The sequence below is a fragment of the Artemia sp. Qi Xiang Cuo genome, chromosome 18, assembly GCF_049724085.1.
Source record: "Artemia sp. Qi Xiang Cuo chromosome 18, ASM4972408v1, whole genome shotgun sequence".
NCBI classification, from domain to species: domain Eukaryota; kingdom Metazoa; phylum Arthropoda; class Branchiopoda; order Anostraca; family Artemiidae; genus Artemia; species Artemia sp. Qi Xiang Cuo.
This window is the reverse complement of record NC_142811.1, coordinates 20809353-20833950: the sequence shown is the minus strand read 5'-3', so window position 1 is coordinate 20833950 and position 24598 is coordinate 20809353. Positions and strand designations below refer to the sequence as shown.

Below are 24598 nucleotides of genomic sequence, written 5' to 3'. Positions count from 1 at the left end.
TCGAACTTTCAATTTCCAATCAAGTGAGCCCTCTCTGAAGTTTATAGGATCATCCCTTTCATAAGAACCGTACATGTCCCAGGGCATAGCTTACAGCACCTGCCCCGGGCCCTGGGGGGGTTGTTTCGACACCTGAGTTTTTGTTATATGACTTTTGAACCATTTTCAACTTAATGGCTTTGTCAAAAGTTTTATCGGATGCATTTGTGAAACAGGAGCGTGGGGGGGGGGCTTTTTGCCCTCCAATCTCTTTTGACTCTAAAACTAAACTAGAACTTTCAATTTCCAATCAAATGAGCCCTCTATGAAGTTTTTACGAGCATCCCTTCCAAACAAAAACATATATTCACCCAGGGCATAACTTACAACGCCTGCCCTCGGGCCCTGGGGGGTCGTTTCGACACCGGAGTTTTTGTTATAGGATCTTTGAACTATTTTTAACAAAATAACTTTCTCAAAATTTTTATCGGATGCATTTGGGAAAAAATGGCGTGAGATGGGGGGGGGGGGGCTGGTTACGCTCCGATATCTTTTACACGCTTAAAAAGTGAACTAAAACTTTCGATTTCCAATCAAATGAGCCCTCTCTGAAGTTAATACGAGCATTCCTTCCACAAGAACGATATATGCTCAAAGGCCATAACTTATAACCCTTGCAATGAAGACTGTAAGGAGTCTCCTGCTCAAAGATATAATTTCCAGAACTTTCAACGACGTTGAACAAAATGGCTATCCCAAAATTTTGATTGGATGTGTTTGTGGAAATGGTGGGCATGCAAGGGGTTTCGATTGCATTCCAATCACTTTCGACTATTAAAAAGGGCACTAGCCATTTAAATTTCCAATCGAATGAGCCCTTTTTGAAGTTTCTACGATAACACTTTCTATAATAACCTTATATGCCCCCAGGGCATAACTAACAACCTTTGCCCTGAGGGCTGTGGGGGGGGGAGGGTTTATGTCATCCTAAATGACCTAATTACCCAAATTTTCAACTACGTTGAACAAAAAGACTATCTAAAAATTTTGACTGGATGTGTTTGGGGGAAAAATGGGCATGAGAGGGGGGTTAGTTGACCTCCAATCACTTTCGACTATTAAAAAGGACACTAGCCCTTCCAATTTACAATCGAGTGAGCCTTTATTGAAGTTTCTACGACAAAGTTTTCTATAAAAACCTTATATGCCCCCAGGGCATAACTTACAACCCGTGCCCCGAGGCCGGTGTGGGGAGTGTCATCCTCAAAAACATAATTTCTATATGGAAATCAACTACGTAAAACAAAATGGCTATCTCAAAATTTTGATTGGATTTGTTTGGGGATATGGAGGGCGTGGAAGGGGTGTTAGTTGCTTTCCAATCACTTTTGACCCTTAAAAAGGGCACTAGAACTCTCGATTTCCAATCGAGTGAGTCCCCTTTTAAGTATATACGACGACCCCTTCCAAATGAAGTGCCTCTGGGAAAAAAATATATCAGAGGCAACGCTATCGCGTTGCCTATAGTAAAAGCCATACGGCTCCAACGTTTTATTATTTATTATTATTAAAATAAATTTTTCAAAGAAAAGTAAAGGCCATTTTAAACTTAAGCTCAGGAGATACAAATACCTGTTAAAATTTAAACTCAAAACCACCAAAAATTACTATTAAAGAATAAATGAAACCCAAAACGAAGCATAGCAAAAAAACATAAAACAAGTAATAATATAAATTAATAAATAGATCTTAAAGCGAGTAATGCTTCGATTGAACATGAAAATCAAGCTTAAAACGAAAAAAAAAATATTTTGCTATTAAAGTATAAATGAAACTTAAAACGAAATAAACAATCAATGCGAACAAACATACAATAAATATTAATGCAAATGAATAAATAAATCTTAAAACGAGTGAGACTTAAATTGAATATGCAAATGAAGTTTGAATCGAATAAAAACAACAACAAACAAGAGTTTGTGTACCGCCTCACAGCAGAAGACAAAGACCTACGGCGTCATTGGCGCCTTACCAAAAACTACGAGTGTTGGACAGTCCTGGAAAATATATACAAAATCAAATTGAATATTAGATATATAATGATATTAATTGTTGAAAGATCCATCAGTTCAAGATTTTTTTTCACTGTACTTTTTATTTTCATTTTCAATGCTGTAAGAACTGGAACAGAATAAATTTGAAATATACGAGTAATTCGTTTTCAGGGAAGCGCCAATGGCGCAGAAGGCTTTAGGTTTTTACAGTTAAAGAAGGGGGCAGTATCCAAATTTTGTTTGTAGTGAAACTATATTTGTCTTGACCAATCTTGGAAAGAAGTAATAAATTAAACTGAATATTTGATGTATAATGATATTAATTGCTGAAAGCTCATCATTTCAAAATTTTACTGTAATTTTAATATCTATTTTCAATATTAAGTACAAAAGAAAACATTTGTAATATAATTCGTTTTAGAAGTTTCGGATCTAGGATCTAGAACTTTCAAATTTAAATCGAATGAGGCTTTTATCATAGTCTATACGATTATCTCTTTGATAAAAACCTTATATATGAACAATATACAGCTTGCATAACTTGTGGACAGCGATTGACAACAATGAATGGATTGAAAAAATAGCTCCAATAAGGGGGGTTTAGACCATTTCACTTGCTGACACAAAGAGATCACGACTGTTTGGAATTGACCTTAATAAGATTTGTGTGCCAATGTAATTTTCCATCTATCACAGAGCATGTATTTTAACCTTATAATTGGATAATTATAATAGATTTACTATGTGTTCTTCCCATACAAAACTTTACTTTATTAAAGTCTTTGGGGTGGGGGCGGCGTACTTGGCATAAAGAGCAAAACTTTAGCGTAGACAGTAGGAGAGGGGGAGGGGGAGGTTGGAGACTCATCCAATACGGGACGGAACTTCACTTATCTCCTCCGTTTCCGATTTAGGAGATTAGACAGACTCTTTGGGCTGTAGAATGTTGGACCGTTTGAGTTGTGGAAGACGATAAAATACTTAAAAATACTTTATATTTTCAGTTATTGCAGGATAGATTCAGTCATAGATTGTGGAATGGTGAGCCCCCTGGTCATCATTTGGGTGAGCCTCAACTCATAACATGCAATTTTGATTAATTTTTCCGTGTTATGTGCTTATATTATTCTATATATGTTATTTTGAGTTACTTTATATCGCATTGCGTTCATTTCTAAGCCTTGAGATAAAACTGAAACCTTAGTGTAGACAGTGATGGGGGGGGAAGTCTCTCCCCTCATATGCATAATTGAGCAGCCACAGAGAAAGTAATACAACAGAAAATAACCTGTCTTTTGAAAATTTCTTTTTTCAAAAGACACGAACAAAATCGTCTAAAGGAACCTGAAATGCTATCTCTGACATTTCCGTTGATTCTTTATTCCTGTTACTTTCAGATGTAAAATTCAGAATATTATCGAATGGGTTTAGTCGTCCCCTCCCTGAATAATTCACATTTGGAAAACCCACCCCTGGGAAATTCGTCCCCCCTCAAAGAACATTTTCTTTTACTGCTGATAATAGCCCCGCGTTAAATTCCAGCCAGCAAAAATTTATTTATTAATTTACATTAATATTAGCACTAAATTTATTTATTAATTTACATTAATATCTATTGTATGTTTGTTTGCACTGATTGTTTATTTAATGATTGTTTGATTGTTTATATGCCCCCAGGGCATAACTTACAACGCCTACCCTGGGCCCTGGTGGGCTGTGTCGACACCGGAGTTTTTTGTTATCAGAACTTGGAACTATTTTAACAAAATGTCTATCTCAAACTTTTTATCTGATGCATTTAGGGCGTGGAGGAGGGGGGGGGGGCTATTTGCCCTCCGATCTTTTTTTACTCTTAAAAAGTGAACGAAAACTTTCAATGACCAATCAAATGAGCCCTCTCTAAAGTTTATACGAGCATCCCTTCCATAAGAAATAATATGAAGGATTCCGAGAATCCTTAAATTACAACCCTTGCCCTGATGGCTGAGCGGGAGTTGTCAAGCTCAAAGACCTAATTTCCAGAACTTAAAACTACGTTTAATAAAATGGCTATCTCAAAATTTTGATTGGATGTGTTTGGGAAAAAGGTGGGCGTGAGAGGGGCGTTAGTTGCCCTCAAATCACTTTTGATAACTAAAAAGGGCACTAGCCCTTTGAATTTAAAATCAAATGAGCCGTTTTTGAAATTTCTACGACACCGCCTTCTAAAAAACCTTATATGCCCCTGGGATATAACTTAAAACCCTTGCCTTGAGGGTTGTGGGAGAGTTTCCTCCTCAAAAATATATTTTCTATCTGAAAATCAACTACACTGAACCAAATGGCTATCTCAAAATTTTGATTGGATGTCTTTGGGGGAATGATGGGCGGGGGGGGGAGGGCTAATTACCCTCCAATCACTTTCGACTATTTAAAAGAGAACTAGCCCTTTGAATTTCCAATCGAATGAGCCTTTTTTGAAGTTTCTACGACAACTCCTTCTATAAAAAACATTATATGCCCCCAGGGCATAACTTAAAACCTTGCCCTAAGGGTTGTGGGGGAGTGTCCTCCACAAACACATATTTTCTATCTGGAAATCAACTCCGCTGAACAACATGGCTATCTCAAAATTTCGCTTGGATGTGTTTGGGGGCATGAGGGCCGGGGGGGGGGGGGCTAGTGGTCCTCCAATTACTTTTGACTATTCTCTCGATTTCCAATCGAATCAACCCTTTCTGAAGTTCCTACGACAACGTTGTCTATATAAAACCTTATATGCCTCCAGGACATAACTTACAACCCTTGCCCTGAGGGCTGTGGGGGATTTGTCATCCTCAAAGACCTAATTTCCAGAACTTAAAACTACGTTTAATAAAATGGCTATCTCAAAATTTTGATTGGATGTGTTTGGGGAAAAGGTGGGCGCGAGAGGGGGGCTAGTTGCCCTCAAATCACTTTCGACTATTAAAAAGGGCACTAGCCCTTTGAATTTATAATCGAATTAGCCTTTTTTTAAGTTTCTACGACAACGCCTTCTATAAAAACCTTATATGCCCCCAGGGCATAACTTAAAATCCTTGCCCTGAGGGTTGTGAGGGAGTGTCCTCCTCAACAACATATTTTCTCTCTGGAAATCAACTACACTGAACAAAATGGCTATCTCAAAATTTTGATTGGATGTGTTTGGGGAAATGATGGGCGTAGGGGGGGGGGCTGGTTGCCCTCCGCTCAATTTCGACTATTAAAAAGGGCACTAGCCCTTTGGATTTCCAATCAAATGAGCCTGTATTGAAGTTTCTACGACAACACCTACTATAAAAGCCTTATATGCCCCCAGGGTATAACTTAAAACCCTTGCCCTGAGGGTTGTGGGGGAGCTGTCCTCCTCAAAAATGTATTTTCTATATGGAAATCAACTACGCTGAACAAAATGGCTATCTCAAAAATTTTGATTGGATGTGTTTGGGGGAATGAAGAGCGTGGGGGGGGGGCTAGTTGACCTCCAATGATTTTCGACTCTTAAAAAGGGCACTAGAACTCTCGATTTCCAATCGAATGAGCCCCCTTTGAAGTTTCTACGACGACCCCTTCCATATGAAGTGCCTCTGGGAAAAAATAATATAAATAATAATAAAACATTGGAGCCGTATGGCCTTTACTATAGGCAGCGCTACAGCGCTGCCTCTGATAATTATTATTTTATTTTTCCCAGAGGCACTTTATATGGAAGGGGTCGTCGTAGAAACTTCAGAAGGGGCTCATTCGATTGGAAATCGAGAGTTCTAGTGCCCTTATTAATAGTCGAAAATGATTGGAGGGCAACTAGCCCCCCCCCCACGCCCCTCCTTGCCCTCAACACATCGAATAACAATTGTGGGAGAGCCCTTTTGTTCAGCGTAGCTGATGTCCAGATAGAAAATACGTTTTTGAGGAGGAAACTCCCCCACAACCCTTAGGGCAAGGGTTTTAAGTTATGCCCGGGGGGCACATAAGGTTTTAAAAGAAGGAGTTGTCGTAGACACTTCAAAAAACGCTCACTCGATTGGAAATTCAAAGGGCTAGTGCCCTTTTTAATAGTCGAAAGTGACTGGGTGGTAACTAGCCCCCCCCCCCCCGCCCATCATTCCCGCAAACAAATCCAATCAAAATTTTGAGACAACCATTTTGTTCAGCGTAGTTGATTTCCAGGTGACAAACATGTTTTTCAGGAGGACCCTCCCCCAGAACCCTCAGGGCAGGGGTTTTAAGTTATGCCCTGGGGGCATATAAGTTTTTTTATAGAAGGTGTTGTCGTAGAAACTTCAAAAAGGCTCATTCGATTGGAAATTCAAAGGGCTAGTGCTCTTTTTAATAGTCAAAAGTGATTGGATGGCAACTAGCCCCCCCCGCGCCCATCATTCCCCCAAACACATCCAATCAAAATTTTGAGATATCCATTTTGTTCAGCGTAGTTGATTTCCAAATACAAAATATGTTTTTGAGGAAGACACTCCCCCACAACCCTCAAGGCAAGGGTTTAAAGTTATTCCCTGGGGGCATATAAGGTTTTTATAGAAGGCGTTGTCGTAGAAACTTCAAAAAAGGCTCATTCGATTGGAAATTCAAAGAAATAGTGCTCTTTTTAATAGTCATAAGTGATTTGAGGGCAACTAACCCCCCTCTCACACCCACCTTTTCCCCAAACACTTTTAATAAAAATTTTGAGATGGCCATTTTATTAAACGTAGTTTGAAGTTCTAGAAATCTGGCCTTTGGTGATGACGAGTCCCTCACAGTGCTCTGGGCAATAGGCGAAATTCCTGCCATGGGGGCATATAAGGTTCTGTATAGACAACGTTGTTGTTGAAACTTTAGAAGGAGCTAACTCGACTTTAAATTTAAATGACTAATTCCCTTTTTAATAGTCGAAAGTGATTCTAAGGCAACTGACCCCCCTTCCATATCCACCATTTCCCCAAACAGATTCAATCAAAATCTTGATTTAGCCATTTTGTTCAACGTAGTTGAAAGTTCTGGAAATTATATTTTTGAGCAGGACACTCCCTCCACAGTCTTCAGGGGCAAGGGTTATAAGTTGCTCGTATTAACTTCAAAGAGGGATCATTTGATTGGAAATTGAAATTTCTAGTTCACCTTTTAAGAGTCAAAAGAAATTGGAGGGCACCTAGCCCCCCCCCCTCCATGCCCTTTTTTCCTCAAACCCATCCCACAAAAACTTTGAGATAGTTTTTTTTTAAATAGTTCAAAGACCATATAACGAAAACTCAGGCGTCAATACAGCATCCCAGGGCCCGAGGGCAGGTGTTGTAAGTTATTCCCTGGGGGAATATATGGTTCTTATTGAAGGGATGCTCGTAAAAATTCAGAGATGGCTCATTTGATTGGAAATTGAAAGTTCTGGTTAAGTTTTTTAGAGTCAAATCGGAGGGAAACTAGCCCCCCCCCCCACGCCCCTTTTTGCCCATATGCATCCAACAAAAGTTTTGAGATAGCCATAAAGTTAAAAATTTCTCAAAAGTCTGATAACAAAAACTCAGGTGTCGTCACAACCCCCCCAGGGCCCGGGAGCAGGCGTTGTAGGTTATGCCCTTGGCCAAATATTGTTCGTCATAAAGGGATGCTCGTATAAACTTCAGAAAGGGCTCATTTAATTGCTGAAAGCTCATCAGTTCAAAATGTTACTATAATTTTAATGTTTATTTTCAATATTAAGTACAAAAGAAAATATTTGTCATAAAATTGGTTGTCTTTCAAAATTGTTGATGACAAATAATTATGTCCAAGTTCATCACAGTTTTCTGCCCTTTGTAGGGGCCACTAAACAGTCGGATATTGGGGTACATCAAGATATATCTGACGAATTAGTATCGCCTCCGCCGTTGTAAAGGTTCTTGCGGGTACTATTAATATAGCTATTCTACATCATGGCTGCAAAAATAGCTGGAATCTAGCAAAGATGAACTATATTCTAAAATTATTGATGATGAATAATTTTACCCAAGTTCATCGCAGTTTACCGAACCTTTGTAGGCCTGCTAAACACTCGGATATTGAGCACAACAGTCACGCAATCTATGCTAAACATTTGGTTTTCTTCGGTTTATCAATTTGGGAAGTGCTAAGGGGTTCAATCGATGACCTATCTTAAAATTTGCATCTATTTGGGCTCAAAGGGATTTATTTCGGCAAAGAATGACAGATAGCGGCATTTTGGTGTGCCGCAATCTATTTGGTTAGTTCAAAAGATATCTAGATATTTTCATTCCCATTCAAATGAACCATCTCCCAACGAGTCCAAAGGGCTCTGGTTCGATGCAATCACCCTGGTGAAAAAACAGAGACACATCAACACTTTTCATGCAGAAACGGAATTTTTGTTGTTGTTCAAGTTGGGGGACTACAAACCTTCAGCTAAGGAATTTTAAGAATGGTGATATCAATGGTGTATTTCTTTGTGTTTTAAACGAATATATTCTTTGCGGGTTTCAGACGCCATCTCGAAATTTTCAAAAATTCCTTCTCATACATTAAAAATTGATGTTCACTTGGATTTGAACGAAAATTATTATTTTAAATTACTGTTACCTGTTAAATTTTTTCACTATACAGTTTCGTTAAATCTCGTTATTTTTATGTACCGTGGTTCGCTCTTTGCTAGGTTGCAAAAAACTGCTGCAACTATGCTTTTAAGAATTGACGTCATTGCATCACCATGGAATAATATTACTATTAAGCGAAACGTTCAACAGTTTATGTGTTTGAATAATTCTAGCCTACACAACATAAGTTGTTGTCTCTTTTCTTTCCCATTCTTCTTGCTAAGGAGGCTCAAAATTTATCGACAACTATAGTCAAATTAAGCCTATATGCGTTTATGTCCTTTTTTTCAAAGTCAAGGTTACTTAGTGTTTACTTTTTCTGGTAAATGATACGACTATTGTGTCAAAGTCCATAAATAATTTCCCAGATACGATATTTTTTCTTATTTGTGTTAATGTAAATACTATCCTTTTATCTTATAGACAGTGTACATCTTTCCAAAAAAAAGTCGTCTGACGACTTCATCGTATCTGTAAAAGATAAAAGCTGAAATAGTACAAACAAAATTTATGCATGGCTTTCAAAGTATTCACAACTGGACTTTGCAAAATGATTTCCGTAATAAAGGAAAAATACCGTTAACTTTGTTGAATATAAATTCAAGTACTGAAAATGTCTCCAAGGAGGCAAATTTAAATCGCCGCTGTTACGCCTAACGTCGTATCAGACGTTTTTAGACTTCTGAGATAATTGCCAAAAACTGTTTTCTAGGCTTACCGTTACCATAGGGACAGGGGCGTAGCTACAGTATTTTTATTGGGGAGGGGGAGGGCAAGAGGGGGGTGCATTGAAGTAGGTGCTATTCAAGCAGTAATGAAGAAAAGTTACTATTTAACAAACACGCTAATTGGTGAATTTAAGAACATTACGCAGTAAATTACAAACACACATTAAACAATCTTGCAAATAAGTGCTGGTGCTTGGCTTTTACTAAGATGTTGAAGAAAAAAGAAAAACGAAAAAAAAGATACCGTTTAGGCGATTGTGTAACATTATATTGTGACATATTCCCCACATTTTAATAGCGATTGTATTTTAAATTTGAAAGCATTCGAAAATAAAGTTAAATTATTCACTTATCCGTTGGGCATTGTTTCACAAAGAATATTCAGAAAATTTGAACAATTCTTGGCATTATTACGGCAGAAACCTTAAATAAATTAAAAATTGCCAGGGATGGCAAAATTTTCCTGTGCATTTCAGAGTATGGGGGTATACGTTTCTGGAGGGGGGTGGGGATACACTAAATATCGTTTTTTGTCTCTAATTCCCTTCACAGGCAAAGCATGGTATCCTAGTGGGTATCCTAGTATCCTATTTTGTGTCCACGTATGCTTATACGTGGACACAAAATTTTTAAATTGTGAGAAATATATACATACGTATTTTGATTAAAGTCACTTTATCCTACTTGCAGCAGATATTTCGTACAACATGCTGATGAAGAGATAAATGTCACACAAGTAGGACTGATGTTACGTGAAATGCGACTAATAATAGTAATATTCCTCAGTATATTTATGTTAATTCTTTTTTTGGTAACTGGTTAAAAGAAATATTTAGAAAAGCGGAAATAGAGGCATGTACATAGAGGCAGTTCCACATTTATGGGTTAGTATATGAATCCGGAACGTAAGGAATAGGATGTTATCAGCGCTTATTAGGCATTTCAATGAAAAATAAGAGAATCAGAGTTTCAATTAAACACAGGAAATAAAATTATAACAATTAAATAACCCCTGGAGCAGATCCCCCTCTACCAAATTCCACGACCAAACTTCAACCGATTTGACCTATCTAGTTATGGTAAAAATATCATCATAAAAATTACTAAATATTATTTTCTTTTCCAATGATTTCTTTTTCCATTCAGGAATATATTCACTGTATATTTACCGTCCTATTCTTCAATGATTCCATTTCTATCCTATTTGTAGATGTAGAGGGTAGGCTATATTCATTTCCCCTTTTGAAAGTTTTAAAACAAGAGAATCTAATCTTGAAATGATAGATTTTAGGAAATAAAAGCACCTGAAATATCAGAAAAAAAATGACCTGAGGAAATGTGGCAAAACAAGAAACATATGACATTTTTCAATTTTGCCATAAACTAGGCTCACATTTTACTTGATAATAAGGTTTCAAAGGCTGTATATTTGGAAAAATATTACTGTGGAACATAATGTGAAGTGTAATGGACCCCTATTTTTCCCGTCTTCCTTATGTTAAAAACGAGCATAGATTAATTATTAAAAAGTATCTGCCGAAGGAAAGAGCAAATTTGACACTGAAAACAAGCAACAGTTTAAAAGCTATTTAATAAATTAGAGTTATTTTTCCAAATTATTGGGGGGCAACTGCCCCCCTTGCCCAATTCAACGACGCCACTGCATAGGGAGGATCAGCAGGGCAATGTAGAGCAGGAGAATCAAATTGCGACTGAACATACATTTTCTTGATGATCCTCCCTTTGAGAACAGCTTAGCAAACAGCTTTCTGCAATTATTTCAGAAGTCTGAAAGCGTCAGATAAGACACTTAAGCATGAGAGCAATGAAATGTGTTCCTATTGTTTACTTCAGGTTTGTTGTTAATTTGTTTAATTAACAAAGCACTTTTTCTATTTAAAAAAAAAGCCGCCAGCCTCCAAATAGACAATTATTATCTGTTAGAAAATATTGAGACCTCAGCTATTCCACAAGGAAATATAGGGAAGACACAAAATTTTAAAATGAAGCATCACATGAAGAAATGGCGAACCGTAATACGATTCTATGAAAACCAAACTTCAAGCAGCAACTGATCTAATATAATCAGGAAAACACTCTATGCATCTTCGAAAGTTTACAGGAAATTTTTGGGGCGGGGGGTCAAAATGTATTTTTCAAAACTTAGGGGAGAAGGCAAATTTGTGTTTTTTTTTCACTTTTTCAATCAAATACCAGAAAGACATTTTCAATGAAAATAACAAAAAAAAACATTTTTCAAAATCTCTCAATTTAGCTGTAGTACCATCTACGGGCTGGATGGTCTGGCTTTCAGCCAGGCTATCCTAGGCCTATCTATTACTAGGGCCACTGGTGTTTAAAACTTTTTTTTTACATTCTAACAATTCACAGTAGACTTCTAATTAGTTGTTAGTCGGATTGAAAACCATCAACTATAAAGACAATGAACAGTTTAGAAGACATAAACAGCAAAAAAATGAACACGTCCTCATATTTTCGGAAAGAACACAGGTACATTCTAAGTTGGCAGAATATCAGGATACAATATTTATAAATAAAAGTAGGAGTACGTCCAATACTTTTTTACTAGCTTTAACATGCAGATTTTTTGGATTTTTTTTTTTATTAAGGCTGATTCACCTTTGAAAGTCATATGTACTTTAAAGTTATATATGTGATAACTTTTAAAACTAATAGCTAAATAACTCAAATTTGTATCACAGTATACCCACCAATGGTTCAGTCATAACTCCTTCGATTTTCTTTCTAACCATAACTGTAAACTGTGCAAACAATGTTCTCATGATAAACTCTCCAGACTTGAGTTCGTGGTCTATTGGTATTCCCGTGGGGAAACTGACTCTTTCTTTTCGGCCACCCCATGGCAGTAATGAGGGCACAGTTGATGACACTTCTTCTGCATTTGACTGACCTAAATGAGGATAAATAATTTTTAACTGTTTCTTATATTAGAGGCAAGCCTGACTTTTTTTTTCTATGGCGGTTAGGTTTGGCTAGGGTAATCTTGAGCGCTAAATACCTCACCTTGAGCTTAGACAACCTTGAGCTTCAATTATATATAGCTATTCTTAAATAAGTTTCATTTAATGGTATACTGAGTATGTTTGCTTGGGTAGCGTTGTAAAAAAAGAAGTGGTCGCACGAAAAGTATAAAAAGCGTAACACCAAAAACAAAGGTGTTTTGACACTACTGTAGCATAGATGAGAACAAAGACAAATTAAAGAAAAAAACATAAGAGTGTATAAACACTTCGGCTGTAACTAAAAGTGCCGAAAGATATAAAGATATAAAAGATAAAGGAAAAAAGGAAAAAAGTATGTAAACACTTGTCATAATTTTTCTTTAAGACTAACTGTTTTAAACAATTGTAGATAATTTACCAACAAAATATGGCACAACACTCATTATGAACGAAAAGTTTTCAATCTCCTTCAACATGTACATTATGTAAGAGTAGCCTAGATGATTTGTGTGGCTTCTTAAGATACCCAAAGACTGAATCCCAAGAAACTAATACTATTACTACTAACAAATCAATGCACCCCTAAGCCGCCTGAGGCCAACGCAACTGTGCAAGCTCCTCCAACCCAACCTATTCAAAGCTTTACTCTTTAACCCTTCCGTGAAGTTTCAGTTCCCTGTAAATCCTACATTGTTATTTTTTCTACCGATTCGGGGACGACTCGCTTTTCGTTCGGTCCCGGATGTACGGCCAAAAAGCGAAATCTTTGGCGGTCTATCAGCCTTTATTCATAAAACGGGGCCATCTAAACCTTTCTTTTATTATAGCTCTAGAAAGTGGGATCGACCCATACTTTCGCACAGGCACTTCCCCCTCCCCCAAAATCCCCCCCTTACATCTTAAAATTACCTCTTTTTTTGTATGTTCATTGAATAGTGGATTTTTTGGAATTCTTCTTGAAAAAAAAAAATAAAAAAAAAATAAACCCTCTCTTCATTAAGGTACCAGAACCCCTATGTTGCAAATAAACTTAATCTGTGTGAAGGTTATTCCTTATGGGAGTGTGGGAACTTATGAAACATGGATTTAGTTTTGTATACTCGCGCTGGAATGGCCTCTGCCCTCTCTTCTTCGTTCTTTCTTTTCCTACTGCTTGTTTTCTTGATTTTCCTTATTTTGTCTGAAGATATGTGTGTTACTTTGTGTTTCTCTTCAGTTACTTATTTATTAAACTGACATATCTATCTCTGCTCTCCCGTGTCTAGAGCGGAAATTGTGTTATAACTATTTGTATTAATGAAGATGTATTAATGAAGATTTACTTTACTTTACAATTCCAAATGATTTTGAATCATTTCCAATTAGTCTGACACTCTTCCAGGCAGTTACGAAATGCTTCATTAGCCTACTGTCTGTTTTAAATCAAGTTAAGTCTTGAATTGGATATTTACTTTTCGTTGAAAAACTTTTTGGCAATGGTCCGTGGCTTCGTAAAGTAGTAGTAAGTAAATTAATAAGACAACAAAACATGGGGAGCTTCAGCTCCCCATAGGGGACTCTGAACATCGTCAAAAACGTCAATGGTACATCAATTTTATGCTGGAGGCAGGGAGAAAAACATCCATCGATCCTCACAATATAGTATACGCTACGGGGGCTTTCGAATTCCCGCGGCGGTGCTGCTTTTTGTCTCAATTTGACCTGAATCTTCAACAGAAGGTAACCTCTCAAAAGAGATACAAATGCGCATTTTCTTTAAAAGTAGTTTAGACAAAATAAGCCAAAAACTTGACTTATTTTGACGTCTGTGTGTATGTTGTACGTTTTGATCATAGTATAAGTATATATGAACGGTAGCGAAGTCCTATACTCTCCATTTAAAAATTTTAGCACATATCAGTCTAGACCTCTCTTCATGACACCACCTTTGCACACGCGCAATGACAAAAGTTTAGCGAATTACGACGGGCTACATATATACTTATACTGTGGTAGCAGATGAAACTATTGCTGTGACGCAAATGACCCTTTCCGAGCGTTTTAATATGTATCATTTCTGAAGAAACTTTTCGCTACTGTTCATATATACTTATACCGTGGTTTCGATTAAAGCTGTCATGAATTGTGCTGCCGGAAAAATGCCGCCGATTTCAGTTCATTGCGAAAAAGCGGCAGAGGTCTAACCTCTGCCGTTATTATAGAAATTATCTCCTGCTCTATCGACAAATATGATACTATAGTTCGAAAAGCTGCACATAATTCTAACCTGGGGCCAAATAAAATGGTTTCCACTTGGGCTTGACCCAAAAACAACACCGTGTGAGCTGAAGTGGATATTTTTTTTTTTTTTTTTTTTTTTTTTTTTTTTTTGTGGAGTAGAAAAAACTGTGGAGTAAATAAAAGTGGAGTATTTAAACTCTCGGTCAGAGAGGACTATCTCAATTTGTTCCACCAAGCTTTCGTTTCTTCGAGCAGCGTTTTGGCTGTCGAGTGGAAAGCTCTATTCAAGCAAGCAAGAGAGTAGCTGGCAGTTTCAACTTGAGGTTAGATTTTAATCCAATAGCACATATTATCTTAGAAAAAAAAGAATAAAATTTAGAGATCCAAAAAAGAACAACTAGCTTTTTTCCATGGGTTCAAAAGTGCTGCCATCTATTTTTACGAGTCTTTTTTTGTGTTTTCGCTGCATTTGTGGTTTCATTTCAGTTTCTGTGTCTGATTCTCTATCACATGTGTCTCCTAACTTAAGTAGTTCTTTCGTTTCTAAAGATATTTGAGGTTTTCCTTTAAAAGTGATAAGCAAAAGTTGACGCACGGTAAGAAAATCAGTTGTTGAACTAAAGAGATACAATTGTCTTTTTAATGCTAATTTATAAACCTTGAAAATCTGATGAGTATATGCTGCATCACTTTTTTCTTGTACAATAATTTTCCCATAAGATACACTATTCTCAAAAATTTGAGGAGCTAAGAACTTCTTTTTTGTTGTATACATCAGGGAAAAAAAGATAATGACAGCTCACAAAAAACAAGCTAAGGCGAAATGTGTCCCCGGGCCCATTGCTGAAGGATCGACATGTTCCATCAAAATTAAGCAATGATTTTCAATTCCTATAACTGTACAAGTAAAGTAGGTGAAAGGCCTTCTGATGTTGTCCCCCCCCCCTGCACACAAGCTTTTAGTGAAAAAAATAGACATTTTTCACATTATTTGAAAGGAAATATGGAATAATTTTCAATGCACATGACTGGAGGAACAAAGTGGGGCCATGTTCTATCGAAAACGCTCCCTCTTCCCCTGCTTTTTCGCACAAGGGTTGGACCTTTTTTTAGTCTAGAAACATGCAACAATTTCAAATTCAACATAATTAGAGGCAAAATGCGAGGCCATTGACACAAGCCCCTCTATCTCACTCTGGTTGTTTTTTTGTTTGTTTTTTTTTTACAGAAGCGCACAGATTTTATTCTTTGCTTGAAGAAAAATCACACAAGGGTTTCTAGTTCATATTGGTGGAAGCGAAAAGTGGATCCATGGCCCATCAACTGACTCCGCTGACTTTGTCACATAAAGGTAGGCATGTTGCACCTTATTTGAACCAGAAATAACACAAGGACACTAAATCGTTATGATTTGCAAATTAAGTGGGCATTACTCCCCTCCAATACACAGCCAATTTCTGGCAAGAGGCAACAAGAATCAGGCAAGAATTTTTAATCTGTATGACTGGAGGGCCAAAGGGGGTCTCTGGCCCCTCACCCTTCCCACCTTCAATTGTTTGGCTGAAAATTTTCCTTGCTCTGAGATTTCTAGTCTTATTACAAAGAGCAATTTGTAAGTGGGAATTATAAAACTTGCTCTTCTTCATGGACGAGGGGCTTCATACTTGTGCTAATTGGTCTACCTTTTTTATTCGTTTCGGATACATTTTTGGGAAGGAAAACTTGCCTTTAAGCACATGGTTACGCAGCAATTAAAAGTATCAATGTAACACCTTGGGTGTAACACCTTAGCCACTTGGGTGAGAAAGTCTCTTCAGGCTGAACTTTTAGAATCAAGTAAACACTTCCTCGCTGTTAAAGTTCGCGATACTGTGATAATAAACGTCTATCTTCCTACTAATTATAGATCTAGCCTCTCGGACAGCAAGTTCACGGGTGCATTTACTCAGTTAAGCCGTTTCGTGAAGGCTCAAATCCCTGGGAATACAAAAGTTCTATTAATAGGGGACTTCAACTGCGACCTACTTAATACCGAATCTGAAAGGACTCACATCGTTATAGGTTCCCTTTCTGATCAGTTAAATGTCTTTGATAAGGACAAACCTTATACATTTATCAGTGTTGCCAACACCGTCTCAAATCTTGACCATGTGTTAACAAACTTCCCGGTGAGTGACGAAGTAAAAGTTGCAGCTGATGGTTCTTACTCTGACCATTTGCCTTTGTCATTGTCAATAACACTGGACTGTCCAAAGTTGTCGGGTCCGTGCAAATCCCAATGGAGAGTATACAGTCACTGGAAACAAGTGTCGAATGATCTCTTTGTGGCTACTTGTGGGGATATCCTGAGTAAAATAAAAGTTCCCTTCCATCTGCTGCAGAGAAATACAAACTCGTATTGCAGTGAAAGTGAAATACGTCTGCAGATAAACATTTAGTGTGCAGAAATATCGCATGCTCTGAGGATCGCGGAGAGTGTAGCAGTTCCTGTGAAGCGCATCCATAATATATCGCAGGTGAAACGATGGTCTAGAAATCAGGAGCAAGCGGCGACTTGTGCGTCGGCGAAGCTATAGCTGAAAGTTTGGCATGATAGCGGGAAGCCACGAAGTGGAATAGTGAACGAGATTCGAATCCAGACTAAACGAAAGTTCAATAAAGCGTTAGATGCCCACCTTGCAACCCTCAAAAAAAATTTTGTGCAAAAGCTCAGTAAGAATCCGAACCTTATTTGGTCGCTTCGGTCTAAGCCTGAAGAAGCCAAGTACTACGTCTACTATTTCTGTTAATCAGTGGAGCGCTTACTTTGAGTCTGAGTTCAAAGCGCCTGATCCAGTTCTGCAGTCTAATTACGAGAATGAGCTGGCTTCTATGCTTACCGACACCTTCGACGATTTCTCAGTGTCACCGGTCACAATTTGCCAGGCCGTTAAAAAGCTGAAAAAGGTATACTCAAAAGGCTGCGATAGTATTTGTGCTCTACATATTTATTTAGGAGGTTGTGTTCTTTACCATCATATTGCCCTTCTGTTTCAGATGATTTTGACACAAGGGATAGTCCCGAGTTGCTTTAGTCTGGGTATGGTTATACCGATATTAAAGAAGGGGAAGCCAGCCGAACAGCCTTCTTCGTATCGGCCAGTAACGATATCTTCAGTATTTTTTAAACTATTCGAGATTGTTTTGTTTGATGAGATTTATGATAAGTGTGAGATGCCTCAACACCAGTTTGGTTTTCGAAAAGGCCTCGGGTGCACCCATGTACTTTATCTTCTTGCTAACATATTACTTGATGCTCATCTCTCGCGAGAAACTTTGATCTTAGGTCAGTGTGATGTCAGGAGAACTTTTGACTCTGGGATTCATGCCCAGATTTTGGTTGAGCTGTGTAAGCGAGGCGTGCGTTCTTCTATTGTAAGGTCACTACGGGATATGTATAGGAACCTCAAGCTTCGTGTTCGTTTGCAAGATGGTGAGCTTAGTGGGGAGGTTTCCGTACATAAGGGAATTAAGCAAGGGGCTAAAACGTCTCCTACTTTGTATAATAACAGTGTTAATGGTACACAACAGGTTATTTCTCCAAGTTATATTTTCAAGCATATTGACTTGTCCCTTCTGGGTTTTGCAGATTATCTTTCAAATCTGTCTCGGTTGCTTTCTTCATTAGAAAATAATTTCTCGCGTCTTGAAAAAAGTTATGCTGATATTGGTTTGCAGTTTAATGTAGAAAAAGTCTGCTGTTTTGTTTTTTAATTGCCCTGAAGATAATGCTACAGTCAGGCTTGGTGGAATTATCGTAACACCGTCTAGTCACATTACGTACCTTGGCCTCCCGATTGGTCGTAATCTTCGAGACCCAGTCTTTGCTTATTGAACACCTTTCTAAAAAAGTGCGCATTGGCTATGCGGGTGTTGTCACTAGCCGTCGCAATTCAAGCCGTAAATATTTGGCTCGTCTTTATAATGCAGTAGCTTTGTTTCATGTCTTGTACCTGTCTCCTTTTTGGAAGCTCCTGAGTGCACGAAACAAGAAAGACATAATTTCGGTATTTTTCAAGTATGCCCGATATCTTCTTCAAGTGCCGCCTTTTGTTAGAAACCGCCATATTGCTGTGAAATATGGAATTGTTGAGCCTCTGAGTGCCGTGGAGGAGGTAATTCAGAATTACATGAAAAAACTAGAGCTCCTGGATCACAAGTGGGCCCACCTTCTCAAATAGTTGTGTTATTATGTAGTTCTTTCTGTTTGTATTTGTTTTTCTTGCCAGTTTTTGCTTTTTCTTTCTTTTCTAGTTTGTGCTCTGTCTTTTTCTGTTTATTGTAAGACAGGTTATTAATAAAATTCATTCATTCATTCACTGTGACGTGATTTGTCAAATATTAGTTCAGTAATTATGTGACAATCACTGGGTGATACACATAGAATCAAATTGTTTTCAACGTCAACTAGATACGAAACTACTAGGAGGCGTTACATTTTGAGACAGTATAATATAGCCTTGGCTTGTACACGCTGGAATGTTAGAAACAATAGCATAGATACTGTTGAGGCCTAGTAGTAAAACGTTGGCTTATATACATGGGACATTCTAAAACTAATAGTGTCGATTGGATATCAGGAAACACAGAATAAAATTAGTTTTAGGAGGATTCGATACCTTAAACATCATTTTGGGAGCCTCAACGTCGGCTGACTGTATTAAAGGCAAAGGGACCACTTATCATTGAAACCAATTGAGAATTTGTGATTTGATTATGAAATTTGATGGAAAAGACGATGGAATTCTGTCGGCAAAGTTTTCAATCAAAGCGACTTGAACCACAGAAAATTCGAAAAGCTGTCAAATTGATCAAATGTCATTTCTTTTGAGGTGATTTTTCGACTTTGCGTAGCAGGTATACTAGAACGTTTTTGGGGACAAACCTTTCCTGAATATACAAAATAAATACTTAAAAATTAAAACTTCTTACAGCTTACTTTCCACCTTTGCTTATCTATGATAAACAGCTAGCAAATACTTGTACTGGATTACAGTCAAAGCCAAACGAAACAGAGAAGCATAAAAAGGGGAAATAAAAATAGGCGAGTTACTTATTTGCGACGATAATTTTCAAAAAGAACTGATGAAACTGCAAAATATTGCAATTAAAGCAAACATTACCATTAATAGTTACATCATCTATTTCTTCAACGGATTCTGCAGGTCCTTCAACAGGGATGTATCCATCTTCAGGCACTGGAGTGGCAACAAGCTCACAGTTGTCACTTAAGGTAATACTATCTGACTCGGCTGATATTCCATCAGGTTGGTCTGGAAGAAATAAAAACAATGAATGAATAAAAAGTGAAAATCCAATAAACAGAAATAATTTGCATTTGTTGGGAGCAGCAAAGAAATAAAGATTTGCATAATAATACAATTGGAAGGTAATACTATCTGACTCGGCTGATATTCCATCAGGTTGGTCTGGAAGAAATAAAAACAATGAATGAATAAAAAGTGAAAATCCAATAAACAGAAATAATTTGCATTTTTTGGGAGCAGCAAAGAAATAAAGATTTGCGTAATAATACAATTGGAATTCTTTCATTTTAACTATCTTAATTTTGGCAATTTAATAAGTATACTTGCACACAGAGGGGGACTCCCCCTAAGATTGTCCCAAAGGACCATTTTTGGAAATTTTTCAAGTAGAAGCCAAAAATGCTGTTTACTGGTATTTGCCCCTCCCTCAAAATCCTCTCCACTAGAAAAATTCATCTGAGTACCTCTTGTTCTTCTCCTTCTTATTTGAATTATTAATTAGAAGCTTTCACATGCGGGTTGCTGCAGGTGAGATCGAATTTTCAGCCCCGCATTACAAAGCTGAGATCAATACCACGGCGCCACTAGAGAACTGATTGCCTCCTAATAATCAGACTCAAATGCGTTGTGGCTTTTCCTAATGTCCAAACATATCCAATTTGATTGGGATTTAAACAAAATATGCTGATAGAATAAGCCGCAGACTCCTTGTTCAAAAATTAGTCAAATGCCCGACAGAGTGCTAGCTGATTTTCTTTTTTTAAGGGGGCCATTTCAGAACTCTAAAATAAGCAAATGGCAGTTAATATTCTTCTATGTGATTTTAATTACTAAGATGGTCTACTGGCAAAAACGGTTAATTACTCTACGCAGAAACGCGCTTTTCTTTTTCTTCTAAAACTAGTGTTCAACGAAATTGCTGGTCGGAGATATTACTCAGATGGTCGTGTTTTTGACCAGCTTAAATTTTAGTCCAACTGGGTCTATATTCCTAAACAGTTACTTAAATACGAACTTACATCCCGCATCTTTTCGAAGGATCAAAATATCCCGCGAGAAAAGCGACTCTCAGGAAAGAATGGAACAATGCGTGCTGGTTATCATAGACCTAGCGTGTGGAGGAACTAAGGGGCCAAGACCCCTTCCGGGTAAGATAGTATCCCCCTCCCCCGACAACTTAGTTTTATGCCTTGAGATGTTTGAAAAAGTAAGTTTTTTGGCACCAGCAACCCCTACCCAAGAAATGGGAGCTTTACGCCGATAGACCCAGATCCTTAGATATTCATGAATTTCAGCGTATTTGTAAAAAAATTTATTCATTAAGTCATTGGGGTCAATATTAGTTGGGGGAACTCTCCTGTCTCCCTCTGTGCACGTAAACCGACCTATTTTACCCTATAAAATTTGCTTGTTTAGCCCTATATTGCCCATTTTCCCCAGACAACTTTGTTTTGCCCAATAAAAATATATATTCTGGGAAAGAGGACGATATGTATGCAGAGAAGACAGACAATCAAATGATTTTATAATCAAAAGCTCCAAAACTTACACTCCCATAGCATGTGGAGATTTGAATTACTCCTGCTCCTTTTCGGTAGGGAAAGTTTTCTCTTAGGCACTGTCGGCTTTGAGTCACTTTTATCCGAACTGAACGGGGTCAGATCATTGAAAGACAAACTGATCCTTGGAAAACTAATGGACATAGAAGAACGTGAATCATCACTCGAATCTGAACCTTTACGCCTTATCCATTTGGGGCTATAATCTCTCAGATGGTTCATTCTAAATTTAATGATAATACTAAAACTGTCCACTAAATACCATCATGGCAAGCCACTTTAGCATCATGTAGTTTTATTCAAAACTACGATACATATATATATATATATATATAAAGGTTATTTTTCCAAATAAAATCCCACATTTGAGAAACTTTGGGAGAGAGCGAAACTACAAGGACTCCGACAAAGGGAAACCTTAAAATAAGCACTTATAATGACTCTTACTTGGCGTGTGATACTGATTTGATCCCGGCATTTGAAAAAAAGCGTCTTCTTATCAGTTATGCAAAGTCATGAATAAGGTGACAGATAAGGTTCGGTTTCAATAACCTAGTGTTAAGAAAACAGTCATTTTTTAGGAAACTAATTAAAAGACGGATTTATGCATTTTCTTCAACGAATTCTATTACATCTCTACACTCTTACCAAATATGGGTAGATGACCTCATCCCATGAGGTAACATCGTAATCTGGAAATAGTTTTGACAGATTATGCAAACAAACTATCACAATATAGCGAATTTGTTTACATATTCATGTTCTATTGTATTTCCTTTTCTCATGGTTATAATAGTAGCTAAAGAGCAATCAGCACGGCTGATAGTAGTTGAGATTAAAACACTTGTAGACTTGTTTTATTTCATGGACATATCTAAAGTGATGGGGTCCGGGAGATTTTAGGATCATAGACTAGCTTTAGAAATCCGCTTTGTAACTTAAAATTCCCCGTACTATATAGGAATAATATTTCAGGAAAGGTTTGACCCGAAACAAATTGCAAGAAAAATTATTTTTTAACTACCCGACTCAGCAAATGCGCTGATTCCAAATATACAAAGTTGGCTCATCTAGCTGTTTCACAAATATATTTTTTTAGGTTGATATTAAGGAGGTGAAATTCGTACTCCCATATATAGGCGTACAACAACTGAAAATTATGTTTTTTTATGTTTTTTTTTATGTTACAAAAACTGAAACTTAGTTTTTTAGGTTGAGGTTGATTTTGAGGAGGTGAAATTCGTGCTTCCATGTAAAGGCGTACAACAACAAAATTGATATCTAGAATAGGATATTAGATCACGGTGATTATGAAAATCAATTATTTCAACGTACAGCTAAAAATAAGGCTTTTTAAGGTTGGGGTTGATTTTGAGGAGGTGAAATTCTTGTTTCCATATAAAGGCATACAACAACAAAATTGACGTCTTGAATAGGGTTCTAGATCACGGTGATTATGAAAGTCACCTTTATTTCAACGTACAGCTAAAAATAAGGTTTTTTAAGGTTGGGGTTGATTTTGAGGAGGTGAAATTCTTGTTTCCATATAAAGGCATACAACAACAAAATTGACGTCTTGAATAGGGTTCTAGATCACGGTGATTATGAAAGTCACCTTTATTTCAACGTACAGCTAAAAATAAGGTTTTTTAAGGTTGGGGTTGATTTTGAGGAGGTGAAATTCTTGTTTCCATATAAAGGCGTACAACAACAAAATTGACGTCTAGAATAGGGTTCTAGATCACGGTGATTATGAAAGTCACCTTTATTTGAACGTTCAAATAAAATTCCACTTATCTTTATAAGTTGAGCAATGAATGTATAGCAAACTACTCAAACTTTAAATCGTCAATATGAATTGTATATTTGCAAAAAAGTAATAGTTGAAGAGTCAGGAAAGGTTGATTTGAGAGAGAAAGGTGCAGTCTCGGCAAACGAAGCTAGTCAATCAATTCAGTTTTAAGATGTCTGAGCAGTTATTGGGGATCCTGTCCATAAGTCGTGCAGGTCTAGCTTCACTAACAAGAAATCTATTGAACAGTACTTGTCTTTGTTGTTGCAGGTGAAATAAAGTCAGACACAAAAATCTTCCCATTTATATGGAAACTTCAATTTCCAATCCGATTGTCTCTTTCGCTCTTTGCCAGTTACATCAGACAGAAGGAAGAAGAAAGAAGATAGTTTCAATGTTAGAATGAGAGACTTTCAAAATAAACTAAGAGAGGTTTGTGGAAAGAGAAATGACGACTGGTCAGGAGTAGTGATGACTAGAATTCTTGCTGCCACTGCCGATTTACACGCTACTGGTGTAGTTTACCATAAATCCTGCTACTCAAACTTTCTAACGGAACGTAATATCCCCAACAAGTATAGCGGAATTCCTTCACAGTCTGGAAAACTAAAATCTGGTCGACCCCAGAACTTGAATCAGAACGAGAAGTTCGAGAAAGTTGTCGAGTTTTTCAGGCTAACCATGATGAGCACTGAATGATCTTGTATGTATAATGAATGAGCTCATGGTGAATCAGAAGATTCTGGATATAGTGAAAAATACATAAAAAAACAAGATGCGAGAGAGATTTGGTGAAAGTGCAGTATTTACAGAGATAAACGGCAAACACAACGTCATTACGCTAAGAGCCACTGTTCATGCCATTCTCCACGAGTATTACTTAAAGCGAAAAAATGTTGATGTAGAACTGGGCAAGGAAGCTATCGTCTGAGCTGCAGCAGCTATAATCAAAAGTGATGTCAAAGGTATTAAACAACAAATGCATGTATGTCTCAATTCTGGAAACCTCGGGGAGAAACCAGATAACATCAAATACCTACCCTCATTTTTGCGGCTTTTTCTCCACACTCTGTTCGTAGGAGACAAAACAGACAGCAAGGTTACGTTAATCGGTCAGTGCATGTTACAAGCCTTCAGCCAAAGGCAATCAGACCACCTCTTCAGATTGGATTAGCTGTCCAGTTGCATCATCAGTTTAACCAGCCGCTTTCTAATCAAGGTTTCGTGCTATGGGTGTCAGCTCATCATATTACAAGACGAAGCTCTAGGAGCGTAACGTTTCGGTATCAGACAGCACAAACATTGAAGAACTGGAAGGAACTTTTTCCATGCAGCACATAGCTGGTAACGTCAATCATAACGTCCGAACCCTTGATGGTAACGACACTTTTCACG

General features: G+C 37.5%; 1 protein-coding gene across 1 annotated transcript in view; it reads right to left on the bottom strand.

The window, feature by feature from the left end:
• fry (microtubule binding protein furry) overlaps positions 1-21833 on the bottom strand; it is a 303691-nt gene extending 281858 nt beyond the window's left edge. The window contains exons 1-3 of the mRNA XM_089104145.1: positions 21402-21833; positions 19709-19858; positions 12075-12274 (exon numbers count right to left, since the gene is read on the bottom strand). Of these exons, the coding sequence (XP_088960271.1) occupies positions 12075-12274; positions 19709-19858; positions 21402-21633 (582 nt within the window). The 5' untranslated portion in view covers positions 21634-21833. The remainder of the gene's footprint in view (positions 1-12074; positions 12275-19708; positions 19859-21401) is intronic.
• Positions 21834-24598: the final 2765 nt, after the last annotated feature.